The 14,342-nt window shown below is 43.0% G+C and overlaps 1 protein-coding gene across 1 annotated transcript in view; it reads left to right on the forward strand.

Moving 5' to 3' along the window:
- The window catches only part of NDUFA5 (NADH:ubiquinone oxidoreductase subunit A5), a 36,513-nt gene that overhangs the window by 11,635 nt on the left and 10,536 nt on the right, over positions 1–14,342 (forward strand). Inside the window, exon 3 of the mRNA XM_077264938.1 lies at positions 8,336–8,452. Coding sequence (XP_077121053.1) covers positions 8,336–8,452 — 117 coding nt within the window. The remainder of the gene's footprint in view (positions 1–8,335; positions 8,453–14,342) is intronic.

Below are 14,342 nucleotides of genomic sequence, written 5' to 3' on the forward strand. Positions count from 1 at the left end.
TTCCGAAGGTTACAGCATAGAACTTTACTCACCTCCCCCAGAAAGATACATTACACCTACGGCAGTCAAACCAGATTCGGCTATACTAAAGGACTTACAGGACATGCTCAGGACAGAAGTAATAATTCCTGTCCCTCAGTCAGAGTTGGGGAAAGGCCACTACTCTTCCCTGTTCACGGTCACGCGGCCACCAGGCGACACCCGCACAATAACACTGGCCAACAGTGAAAATGTGTCTGAAATGAAAATAGCTGGTTTGTAATAATTTTAGCATCCTAAAAACGAATATGTTACTTAAAAATCATTATTAGCTCTTGTTGCTGAGATACATGTCATCCCTTCACCCCCGGAGCTTTTTCCGTTTTCGTTTTTCGCTCCCCTCCTTCCCAGAGCCATAACTTTTTTATTTTTCCGTCAATTTGGCCATGTGAGGGCTTATTTTTTGCGGGACGAGTTGTACTTTTGAACGACATCATTGGTTTTACCATGTCGTGTACTAGAAAACGGGAAAAAAATTCCAAGTGCAGTGAAATTGCAAAAAAAGTGCAATCCCACACTTGTTTTTTGCTTGCCTATTTTGCTAGGTTCACTAAATGCTAAAACTGACCTGCCATTATGATTCTCCAGGTCATTACGAGTTCATAGACACCTAACATGACTAGGTTATTTTTCACCTAAGTGGTGAAAAAAAATTCCAAACTTTGCAAAAAACAAAACAAAACAAAATTGCGCCATTTTCCGATACCCGTAGCGTCTCCATTTTTCGTGATCTGGGGTCGGGTGAGGGTTTATTTTTTGCGTGCCGAGCTGGCATTTTTAATGATAGCATTTTGGTGCAGATACGTTCTTTTGATCGCCCATTATTGCATTTTAATGCAATGTCGTGGCGACCAAAAAAACGTAATTCTGGCGTTCCGATTTTTTTTCTCGTTACGCCGTTTTGCGATAAGGTTAATGCTTTTTTTTTATTGCTAGATCGGGCGATTCTGAACGCGGCGATACCAAATATGTGTAGGTTGGGGGTTTTTTTTATTGATTTATTTTGATTGGGGCGAAAGGGGGGTGATTTAAACTTTTATGTTTTTTTTATTTTTTTCACATTTTTAAAAACTTTTTTTTTTTACTTTTGCCATGCTTCTATAGCCTCCATGGGAGGCTAGAAGCAGGCACAGCCCGATCGGCTCTGCTATGCAGCAGCGATCATAAGATCGCTGTTACACAGCAGAATTGCAGGTGTGCTGTGAGCGCCGACCACAGGGGGGCGCTCACAGCCACCGGCAATCAGTAACCATAGAGGTCTCCAGGACCTCTATGGTTACCTTCCTGATGCATCGCCGACCCCCGATCATGTGACGGGGGTCGGCGATGCGCTCATATCCGGCCGCACGGCCGGATGCGGTAGTTAAATGCCGCTGTCTGTGTTTGACAGCGGCATTTTTAACTAGTTAATAGCGGCGGGTGATCGCGATTTCACCCGCCGCTATTGCGCGCACATGTCAGCTGTAAAAAACAGCTGACATGTCGCGACTTTGATGTGCGCTCACCGCCGGAGCGCACATCAAAGCGGGGGTCCCGACATGTGACATACTATACCGTCACATGTCGGGAAGGGGTTAAGATTATTATGCAGGAAAATAGGGAAATTTTGAATTTTCAACAAATGTGTATTGGTAAACCTGATTACAGACCTGTTGAACCAATGTCAGCCATTTTATTCATTGTGTCTGCATAGTTTGTACTAATTGAAGTCTCTTTCTCTTGTTGCAGTAATTTTGTGGAGAGAATTTACACTTTGAAAATGCCTCGTAAATGTGCAAATATTGTTAACAATTTTTGTTACGTGTGTGGTTATGTGACATTTGCCAACCAAAGAAGACCAATTACTCCACTTGTGAAGACTGCTTACCATCATTACTTTGGTGTAAAGGTTGGTGATCAGGAGAAGCCCTGGGCTCCACACATTTGCTGCAATAGTTGTTCAGTAAATCTGGTTGCATGGTTGAAGAATAAAGGACGTTCTATGCGTTTTGGTGTGCCAATGATTTGGAGGGAGCCAAGAAATCATGTAGACGACTGCTATTTCTGCATGGTTGCTCCTCTTCAGCATGGCATGTCAAGAAAAAAGAAGGGGACTATTGAGTACCCTAACATCCCCTCGGCTATAAGACCAGTCCCACATGGGAAAGATCTTCCCGTTCCTCGCCCTCCAAAGGAATATGTACTGGAATCAGATCAGGAGGAAGAATCGCCCGGAAGTTCATCACAAGATCTTGAATATGATTCACAGTCTGCATCAAATGAACCACATTTGCTTTCTCAGGGTGAACTCAATGATCTGATACGCGACCTGGACCTGTCGAAAGAAAAGGCAGAGCTTCTGGCTTCAAGATTAAAACAATGGAACTTTCTACTGTACAATGTTAAAGTGACTGCCTATAGGCATCGACAAAGAGATTTACATGTTTATTTTAAAAAGCAAGACAATCTCGTTTTCTGCATCAGTGTTGATGGTTTAATGTCCGCTATGAATGTTCAGTACAACCCACTAGATTGGAGACTTTTCATCGACGGTTCAAAGGTTAGTTTAAAAGCTGTACTATTGCACAATGGAAATGTTCTTCCTTCCGTTCCTGTAGGCCATGCTGTTTGCATGAAAGAAACCTACAACAATATGAAACTGCTTCTGGACGCAATAAAATACAGTGACCACCAATGGCAGATCTGTGCAGACTTGAAAGTGGTTGCAATATTGTTAGGCATGCAGTTGGGATACACAAAATATTGCTGTTTCCTATGTGAGTGGGACAGCCGTGCTAGATCTTCTCACTACAATATAAAAGTGTGGCCTACAAGGGACAAAATGTGTCCTGGAATTAAGAATGTTCAACACTGTCCACTTGTTGAACGCAGTAAAATCATTCTGCCGGCGCTACACATTAAACTTGGTCTTATGAAAAATTTTGTTAAGGGAATGAACCAAGAAGGAAATGCTTTTAAGTACCTCAGAGGGAAGTTTCCACAACTCAGTGATGCTAAAGTGAAAGAAGGTGTCTTCATTGGTCCTCAAATTCGTGACCTACTTAGGGATGGAAATTTTGACGAGATCCTACAAGGCAATGAGAAGGCGGCATGGCAAGCCTTCAGAGATGTTGTACGTGGCTTCTTGGGAAACAGACGAGTTGATAACTATGTTGATATTGTGAATAACCTTCTTACGAAGTATCATAAATTAGGCTGCAACATGTCATTAAAAATACACTTTCTGGACTCTCATCTGGATTTCTTCCCGGACAATTGTGGTGCAGTAAGCGATGAGCATGGTGAGCGATTCCACCAAGATATTTTAAATATGGAACAAAGATATCAGGGCAAGTGGAATGCTTCCATGCTTGCAGACTACTGTTGGACATTAATCAGAGATGTACCAGAAGAAAACTTCAATAGACAAGCAAAAAGAAAGCGTTCTCGTGAATAGGTCTTGTCTGAACTGTTGTGTTCAGTTAATGTATTGTGTTCTTGCTATTTTAATCATATTTTAAACAATATTTCAAGTTTGAACATGACATTTGTGTGCAATTTATACTCTTGTAATGAATGCTTCTCGCTACCTACAGCACATACATCCATGGCGTGTATCTAAAAAACGAGAGCTAATTAAACAATTCTGTGGGTATATTTGAGTTTCTTGACCCAAAATTAGTAATATTTGCCTATTTTCATCAAAGAAACATAAAAAAAGTTGTTTTTTGTTGGCCTGTGTAATAAATCTAAAGCCTTTGAATGCATGGGTGAGATACAGAAGGTTCCGCATGGAATCCATTCGGTCAGCAATTCCGCTTATAAACCAAAATGCGGTCATGTGCACTATCGACCTAAAAAGGGCCTAGTACATCCCTCATCTCAGAAACTGCTGAGATTTGCCGTAGCTCTGCCCACCCGGACCTGCCACTATCAGTTTCAGGGCCTTCCCTTCGGTCTGGCTTCCGCTCCTCGCGTTTTTACCAAACTTGTATCAGAGATGGTGGCCTTCCTAAGGAAACAAGGCATCATAATAATCCCGTACTTGGACGATTTCCTGCTTGTGGCAGATTCAGTAAAGCTCCTGGAAGATCACCGAGAGCGGACTATCGCACTGATGGAGCATCTCGGCTGGGTACTGAACCGGCAGAAATCCGATCTACTACCAGAGCGGAAGAAAACCTTCCTGGGTGTGCAACTAGATTCCAGACGCAGAATATCGTTACTACCCGGTGCCAAGAGGAAGATAATTCAGACTCAGGTCCGGTATCTATTGGAACATCGAGTTACCATAAGAATGGCTATGAAGGTTTTAGGTCTTATGACGGCCTGCATACCATCCGTCAGGTGGGCGCAGTCTCACACAAGACACCTACAGAAACAGATCTTATCAGCTTGGGATCGCCGCCAGTCTTCCCTAGAAGCTCCTCTGAGATTGAACAATCTAACGAGAAGATCTCTCGTCTGGTGGACACGTTCGGAGAACTTAGAGGTGGGAGTCCTATGGGTCACCCATCCTTACGTAGTTATCACTACGGACGCCAGCGCCTGGGGCTGGGGAGCTCATCTGCAGGGCCGAATCTTGCAAGGCAAGTGGCCAGAAAACATAAGAAGCAGATCATCCAACTTCAGAGAGCTCTACGCTGTATGGCAAGCACTAAAGCACAATCAGTCCATACTCTCGGACCAGCACGTAAGAATATTCTCCGACAATGTAACAACAGTTTCATTCCTGAACCATCAGGGAGGTACCAATTATCAACCACTGCAGGATCTAGCAGAGATGATCTTCAGGTGGGCAGAGGACAACGTGCTATCCATTACAGCTATCCATCTGGAAGGATCCCAAAATGTGATAGCAGATTACCTAAGCAGACGAAATCTGTGCCCAACAGAGTGGGAACTGGAACAAAGCATCTTCCAAGAATTATGTCGCAGATGGGGAACCCCCAACATCGACCTATTCGCGAACAGGAGGAACGCGAAGACCCCAAGGTTCTTCTCCCTGAACCCCTCGGACCTTCCAGAAGGGGTAGATGCCCTGAGTCAGCAGTGGAACCAACCGCTGTCATATGCATTCCCACCCCTGGCACTAATTCCAGCCGTACTTCGGAAGATCAAGGAAGATCGGGCTTTGGTCATCTTAATCGTCCCGTTTTGGCCGAGACGAAGCTGGTTTCCGGTGTTGGGGTCGTTAGCAGCCGACAACCCAGTCGAATTACCCATCAAGGGGAGAGTCATCCATCAAGGTCCAGTGTATCACCCAGACCCAAGCAGACTCCGTCTTTCAGCCTGGATCCTGAAAGGGACATCCTGAGGTCCAGAGGATTGTCTGACCAAGTCATCTCTACCATCCAGGGTAGTAGAAAACCCGTTACCTCAGCCATTTACCAGAAGATCTGGAAGCGTTTTTGTTTAGAAGGTGGCAGGTCCAATACGGTATCAGGTTCCCTGGACATCCCTGGTATCTTGGACTTCTTACAAAAAGGGTTTAACCTGGGCCTCCGACCCAGCACACTGAAAGTCCAGGTGTCTGCGCTAAGCTCATTTCTGGACTACCCTTTGGCATCTCACCCATGGATAATAAGGTTTATTCGGGCCACTCAGAGAATGCGTCCCACTATTCGACAGCTTTCACCATCCTGGGACCTTAACTTGGTTCTTAGGGCACTATGTAAAGGTGTTTATTCTTCCGGGGATAGTATGCCTATTTCTACACTCACTCGTAAAACCGCGTTTTTAGTGGCGATAACTACAGCCAAGAGGGTGGGAGAGATTCAGGCTCTATGTATCAGAGATCCTTATCTGCAGATCAGGGATGACAGTCTAATTCTCAGATTAGATCCAGCCTTTATCCCAAAAGTAGCCTCTATTAAAAATAGGAATCGGGAAGTAATTCTCCCTTCATTTTGTAATAACCCTGCTAACGAGAAAGAGAGGGCCCTCCACTCATTAGACGTTAGGCAAGGGGTTCTAGATTACCTAAGTGCTACAGATTCTTGGCGTACTGATCCAAACCTTTTTGTTCTGTTTGGGGGAAAGAATAAGGGGAAAAAGGCTTCTAAGACCTCAATTTCTCGTTGGATCACCGAAGTGATCACAGACGCCTATCGGTCAGAAGGTATGCCCCCTCCTATAGGCTTAAAAGCCCACTCTACCCGTGGGGTGTCCGCCTCCTGGGCGGAGCGTGCAGGAGCTTCTGTAGAACAGATCTGTAATGCCGCAACATGGTCCAGGGCTGACACTTTTTGTAGACACTATAAACTTGACGTTACATCCGGTCAGCACACGGCTTTTGGGAGGAAAGTCCTCCAAGCAGTAATCCCACCCTGAGGAGGTCCTTTGGTACTCTCCAATGTGCTGTCAGTAGGGACGTCCTGGAAAATCGGTATTAGTCTTACCGGTAATTATGTTTCCAGGAGTCCATACTGACAGCACCGGTAGTTCCCCCCCGTTCATGTAATATTCTCAAGTATATTCGGATTTTGCCTATATACTATTTGTATTATAATTCTGTCATTAAAGATATTTTATTTGCATGATTCCATGATTGGTTCTTGCTACAACACTGAGGATTAGAGGGTGGAGCCAGATATTTAAACTCTCGTGTGTTTCCTGTCCCTGGAAGGAGGAGGAGGACGTCCTCCAATGTGCTGTCAGTATGGACTCCTGGAAACATAATTACCGGTAAGACTAATACCGATTTTCATGTACTCTTAATTTTGTTTTTGTAAATTATCTTTTCCCTATGGATATATGATAATATCCTTTTGTTCACTCCCTACCATCTTGACTCTGATTTGATCAAAATATCAAGGAGCCCAGTAAGGGATATATAGCTGGAAAGGGTCTATACTGTATTATTATATATAATGTTATGTTGAAAATTAACTTAAATAACAAACTCCACTGCTACTGAATTGCACCACACAATGATATGCTTATATCATTAGTCATCTTTTAGTTAGCTCAGGAGAAAAGTGTTATTGAGGACAAGGCAGCGGATATAATTCAATGAGCATGACAGAGTGATATGCAGACTGATTGCTATAAAAAGGGGGCTTATACTTAGAATCATTGACTTGTGTTTACCATGGTTACCTCCAAGTAACAGTCCTCATTGAGTGCTTCAAAAGGGCTTTACAGGCATGGACATTGCTGTTTGTAAGATTGCACCTATATCAACCATCTATTGGATGATCAAGAACTGTAGAGAGGTTTGATTGCTGTGAAGAAAGCTTCACGGTGCCCAAGAAAGTCAAGCAAGTGCCAAGACTGTCTCCTAAAGAGGATTCAGCTATGAGATTGGTCCAACATCAGTTCGGAGCTTGCTCATGAATGGCAACAACCTGGTGTCAATTTCTCTGCATACAAAGTGAGCAAAGAAGCCACTTCTCCATGAGCACATCAAGGACTGGGGTAAAGTTATTTTCTCTAATGAAAACCCTGTTCTGATTAGGATATCTAGAAAAATATTTTTTCAGAGAAGAAAAGGTCAGCACTATCATAAATCATGTGTTATGCCAACATTAAAGCATCCTAAGACGATGTAAGTTTAGGATTCAGTCCACCCCCTTGGATAAGAAGTAATCACAATAACAGCTGCAATGAATAAAATCAAGATTTGTCCCAGTAGCTGATATCCAGCATGTCAGGTCTTGAAAATTAAGGGTCAGCACTGTAAATATTGAGTTTTTGCATACACTTGATGCATTTGTACAAAGTGTAACAACTTATGAAATGCTTATAATTGTACTTCAGTAACCAAAGAAACATCTGACTAACAGATTGAAAAACACTGAAATGGCAAACTTTGTGAAAACCAAAATTAGTGCTAGTCTGTAACCGTTCAGCCACAACTAAACAGAAGCGGTGGACGTGGGCATCACACTCCTCACACGTTCATGCCTGATTCCGGCTACAAGAACTGAGGCCGAGCAGGGACACAGCCACCATAGCATATGCGCCATCCAACTTGTTCTGCATCGCTCAGAGTGCATGTGAGCAATCTGAGATCTTGCTTGTGTGATCCTAGAACTTCAGGAAGAAATATACGAACGTCAACAGTGATGTTATGTATACTGGGCAGTGACCTCACAAACCAGATGAGCAGCGAACGTAATAGACTGACTGAATTTTTGATATATTTTACATTTTTTTAATGTTGCTAACAAAAAGTTTAGGGATAAATACAATTTTTTGGGGGGACAACTGCTTTAAGACTAAATCTCCAGTAATAATTACATTAATGCTTTGAGGGGTGTTTTTCCTTGTGTAATGGTTTAAAATGTTTGTTCTGCTTTTTTTCCATTGACAGCGCTTGAGAATATTATACACAAAAATACTTGCGGCACTACAGACTATTCCAAAAGATGCAGCATACCGGAAATACACTGAGCAGATTGTAAATGACAGATTCAGCGCTGTAAAAACTGTAAGTGAATTCAGCAGTCACCATTAGTTGTCTTTATACAATAATTTATTTTCCCTTATTTGTAAAGATGTTGTCACATGTCAATGATGCTCTGAATCTTACACGCACTAACCTGTTTTATTCTTCAACTACTAGTTTTTTTGTGAAGATTTCTTTTGAGAATCTATTAATTTTTCACAATCTGTGCTCTATTGGCAAACTTGATTAATGCTTGATCTGCAAATATTGCCACAGGCCGTATACTGCTGTAAACTGCAGCACATCTACATGTAATTTATTATGCTCTCTCCATCCCTGAACGGAGCATAAACTTGTGGATCTATGGTCACAATGCTTAGGGTAGTGCAAACTGTAAGTGTATTCCTACCTTTACCATTATTTAATACTAATATCACATAGGTAAAATATGTTTAAGGCTTAGGCTTTGTTCACACTAGCGTTGTGGCTTCAATTATAAACGGAAGCCACAATAGTCTGCTTGAGCCAAGGTATGAAGTATAGTCCAACCAGTGCTCTACTAACCTCAGTGATGGGCAGAATAGTTACATACCAGTTTTTTTTTCTGTCTAATCTGCTGAAACTACAGAAGAAGCATTTGAATAGAGCCTCTGATCCGGTGTGACTTGTCATACTTTTTTTGTACGTATTTATTGCTCTGTAGTGATAAATCATTTCCTTTATTAGAGAAGTTTGGAAATTGCAGAAAATTCTGCTCTCATGATATTTTGCCTGTGGATTTTGATACCCATTTAATTCAGAAAAAAAACCTTTACATAGTAGGAATCATATCTTGGTGGGGATATCCAAGAATCCTGAGGCACCAGAGGATAATCCTTAAAACGTTAGATATTTAGTCCATAAGATTAAAAAAATCAGAATAATGGGAAGACCTCTGGTGCCTCAGGATTCTTGGATATTCTACTCTTTTTTTGGGCCTAGTGGGAGACCCTACCGAGCAAGCACATAATTTATCAATGTTTCATGGGATTGGATACTGCATTAAGTATGTCTTGGTTGAGATATTACAAGTAATGGAAATTGGGAAGGAGATAAAGAATCAGGATGGACCCCTTATCTGTTGGGAGGATTTCACCCCAGTTTAGAGCACCTGTTTAAACGTGCATTCCCATATCTGAGAGGCCGTACCTTCAAATGTTGTATCTCTAGATTGAAACACCATCATATCAGAATGGAAAAGTAGGCATATCCGGAACAAGTGGCACTTGTTTCCAAAATTGCTATAAATGCAGTATGTGTCAATGTATTTATGCCAGCCAGCTGAATAACTCCCTCACTATGTTACACCCAGTGCAGAGTCTAAGAAGGAGGTATGTGACACCTGTCCTGATGTCCTGCACATCCCCTTAGGCAATGAACAATTTGAATTTTGTCTGGCGTGTTGCATCTATCTTGGTGACAGATTGTTAGTCATCTGGTATTGGCCGTCTTCCACAAAATACAGGTGCTTCTCACAAAATTAGAATATCATCAAAAAGTCAAGTTATTTCGGTTCTTCAATATAAAAAGTCATTACAGAGTGATCTACAGTATTTCTAGTGTTTATTTCTGTTAATGTTGATGATTTGGGTTTTCATTGGTTGTAAGACATAAAGTCATTATCTCAGTAAATTAGAATAATTAACAAAAACACCTGCAAAGGCTTCCTAAGCGTTTGAAAAGGTCTCTTAGTCTGTTTCAGTAGGGTCCACAATCATGGGGAAGACTACTGACTTGACAGAAATCCAGAAGGCAGTCATTGACGCACTCCACAAGGAGGGTAAGCCACAAAAGGTCATTGCTAAAGAAGCTGGCTGTTCGCAGAGTGCTGTATCCAAGCATATTAATGGAAAGTTGAGTGGAAGGAAAAAGTGTGGTAGAAAAAGGTGCACAAGCAATCGGGATAATCGCAGCCTTGAAGGATTAAGAAAAGGCCATTCAAAAATTTGGGGGAGATTCGCAAGGAGTAGACTGCTGCTGGAGTCATTGCTTCAAGAGCCACCACACACAGACATATCCAAGACATGGGCTACAAGTGTCGCATTCCTTGTCTCAAGGCACTCATGACCAATAAGACCAGAAGCGTCTTACCTGGATCAAGGAGAAAAAGAACTGGACTGTTGCTCAGGGGTCCAATGTGTTGTTTCAGATGAAAGTAAATTTTGCATTTCATTTGTAAATCAAGGTCCCAGAGTCTGGAGGAAGAGTGGAGAGGCACACAATCCAAGCTGCTTGAGGTCTAGTGTGAAGTTTCCGCAATCGGTGATGGTTTGGGGAGCCATGTCATCTGCTGGTGTAGGTCCACTGTGTTTTATCAAGACCAAAGTCAGCGCAGCCGTCTACCAGGAAATTTTCGAGCACTTCATGCTTCCCTCTCCCAACAAGCTTTTTGGAGATGGAAATTTCATTCTGCAACAGGACTTGGCACCTGTCCACACTGCAAAAAGTACCAATACTTGGTTTAAAAACAAAAATATCACTGTGCTTGATTGGCCAGCAAACTCGCCTGACCTTAACCCCATAGAGAATCTATGGGGTATTGTCAAGAGGAAGCTGAGAAACCAGACCCAACAATGCAGACGAGCTGAAGGCTGCTCTCAAAGCAACCTGGGCTTCCATATCACCTCAGCAGTGCCACAGGCTGATCGCCTCCATGCCACGCCGCATTGATGCAGTAATTGATGCAGAAGGAGCCACGACCAAGTATTGAGTGCATTTACTGAACATACATTTCAGTAGGCTAACATTTTGGATTGTAAATTCATTTTTCAATCTGGTGTCATAAAGTATTTTAATGTACTGAGATAATGACTTTTTGGTTTTCATTGGCTGTAAGCCATAATCATCAACATTAACCGAAATAAACACTTAAAATAGATCACTCTGTTTGTAATGACTCAGCGGGACCTCAATTGGCGCTCGTCTAAGATAACGTTCACATTTGCGGCCAGCGTCGGGCGCCGCAGCGGCGCCGCATGCGTCATGCGCCCCTATAGTTAACATGGGGGCGCATGGACATGCGGCGCACTTGCGTTTTGCGCCGCATGCGTCGCTGCGGCGCCCGCGTCGGGGCGCAGAGGACGCAGCAAGTTGCATTTTTGCTGCGTCCAAATTCAATGAAAAAAAACAACGCATGCGGCGCAAAACGCAGCGTTGTGCATGCGTTTTGCTGCGTTTTTGTTTGCGTTGTGCGCTGCGGCGCCGACGCTGCGGCGCACAACGCAAATGTGAACGTAGCCTAAGTCAAGCCAATGCAGCGCATCCTTGGGGACATCAAAGAAATGCGTCTCGTTAAATGCAGCAATTCTCAGCTTAGCAGGATACAGCGTGGCATATTGCACTTGAAATTGGCACAATCTTCTCTTGATATCCTGAAACTGCTCCCATCATTTCTGCACTTCTGAGGAGGAATCCAGGAAAATGGACACCTTTGAACCCGCAATACGGATATCCTGAGGATTTTGTCCCTGTCCCTAAAATGCAGGAGCCTAATTAGAACGGGTCTTGGCGATGCCCTTGGTGGCAGCGGCCTGGATGACTCTGTGTGCCCTTTCAATAGCCAACAAGTTGGAGAGTTCCTCTTTTTACCAAACGTGAAGATAAGCCAGTTTTCAAAGAATTCTGCTGGGGTGTTCCCCTCTGCTTGTGCATCTAGGGTATAATTTTGTTTGTATCTGACAGATTGATCATACTTATTGCCGATTATATTTTAGGACAAATATTTTTAATGTAGTTACAAATTATTTTACCACATCCACAGTACAATTACTGATGTCTACCTCTTTTTGGCTTATTTGGGTGCTGCAACGTTGTCTTAGTTGTGAAGAGGACGATGTCCTATGATTTCACATCGAGTCGTAGCAATATTATTGGCCCAAGATGATGTTGACAAAAAGTGTTCCCCTTGCCTTGTCCCCACATTTGCCATTCTTGGTTACTGTGAAGCACCACTTTGGCTACTTTCACACTAGCGTTTTAAATCCGCAGCGTTTAATCCGCATACGCAAGTGGTGGAAAAACGCATATAAACGCGTACAAATGCGGCATTTTTAGACGCATGCGGTTAAAAAAACGCCGCATTTGTACGCGTTCATATGCGTTTTTTCATGCGTTTGCGGTTTTGGTGCGCATGATGAGAAATTTTACAAGAGAAAAATCAAGATAACCAGACGCCACCCATGGGACTACAGAGGGCGTGTATTATGGGATTTCTTTATATAGACCCCTGACCAGCTGGAATCTTCAGATTTTGCTCCTGTATCCTGTGTCATGATGGATCTTCGCATGGAGAGCTTTTATTTCAACCTGGATTTAAGCATCAAGCTGTTTCTTGCCTGTGCTTTTGCTTGGGAGCAAGACAGAAATCGCGAAAGATGGAGAAGGAGACAACATAGGCGTTTTTGGAGACACCCCATTATCGAACTACGTGAGAGCCGTGGAGCCTATCACACGCTGTATGGCGAGCTTAATGCCAACCCGGAAAAATTCCAGGAATATACAAGGATGTCGCAAGACTCGTTACGGGATTTGCTTGGTTGTGTCCAAGGAGCCATACAGAGATAGGACACCCAGCTCCGTAGAGCGATTCCACCAGAGGAACGTCTGCTGGTTACATTAAGGTACGTTCCAAATCTAACCAATGACAGTCCAAATTTTGTGTTTTCTCACATGTATGTTTTGGTTATTTTTCCTTTTTTTTTTTTTTTTTTAAGCGTAACCACACCATAAATAGAATAGCTTCTAATTTTTTTTGTGTTTCTTTTTCTTACAGATTTCTGGCAACCTGAGAGAGTTTATCATCCCTCCACTTCCAATACCAGCTTGGAATATCCACCCTGTCCGGAATAGTTGCGGACACCTGTCGGGCTTTGTGGAATGTACTCCGGGATGAGTTTATACCCCTACCCACCGTCGACATGTGGCTTGAAATTGCGGAAAAATTCTGGAGTGTGTGTGATTTCCCCAACTGTTTAGGAGCGGTGGATGGAAAGCACATCCGCATTATCAAACCTGCCAGAACAGGATCGGAGTATTCAACTATAAAAAAAAAAATTTCTGTTGTGCTCATGGCAATAGCTGATGCGAACTGTCGCTTCATCGCCGTGGACATTGGAGCTTTTGGCCGTGGCAACGATTCCCAGACTTTCAAGAACTCGGATATGGGCCGCCGTGTGTATGGAAAAAATTTCAATTTTCCCCCGCCACAACCTCTCCCCAACACTCAAGATCCACCGATGCCATTTGTTATGGTTGGGGATGAGGCCTTTCAGATGTGTGAAAACCTACTGAAGCCCTATTCCAGTCGGGACTTGAACCACACTAGAAGGATCTTTAACTACAGACTGACCAGGGCCCGAAGAACAGTAGAGTGTACCTTTGGCATTCTGGCCTCTAAATGGTGCATTCTTGCATCAGCCATAAATCTAAAAGTGGAAACAGTCGACGAGGTGGTCAAGGCCTGTGTGTTTCTGCACAATTATATAATGGTTAAGGAGCAACCCAACATTGAACTGGATGAACCAGTTGCACACCCATTGCCCGATTTCCAGCATCACCCGCTGCGGTCAACTGCAGCAGTTGGTCACATGCGGGACCAATTTGCTGCCTTTTTTGATTCCGATATTGGACGTGTGTCATGGCAGGACAATGTTGTGTAAATGTCCTGTTGTAATTCGATCTGTACCAGTAATTTTCTACAATGATGATAATAATTCATAAAATTTAGTTTTGGTTGTGTTGACAGTGTCTCCTATGTTTTTCCTCTACAAACCAAGGCTGTCCTAAAACTAGCAGTATTTGGTCTGTATTTAATATCAGTATTTGTAATCCAAAACCAGGAGTGGGTGATAAAGGCAGAGGCAGAGGTGCTAGTTATTATGTTAATATCATAATT

The sequence above is a fragment of the Ranitomeya variabilis genome, chromosome 5, assembly GCF_051348905.1.
Source record: "Ranitomeya variabilis isolate aRanVar5 chromosome 5, aRanVar5.hap1, whole genome shotgun sequence".
NCBI classification, from domain to species: domain Eukaryota; kingdom Metazoa; phylum Chordata; class Amphibia; order Anura; family Dendrobatidae; genus Ranitomeya; species Ranitomeya variabilis.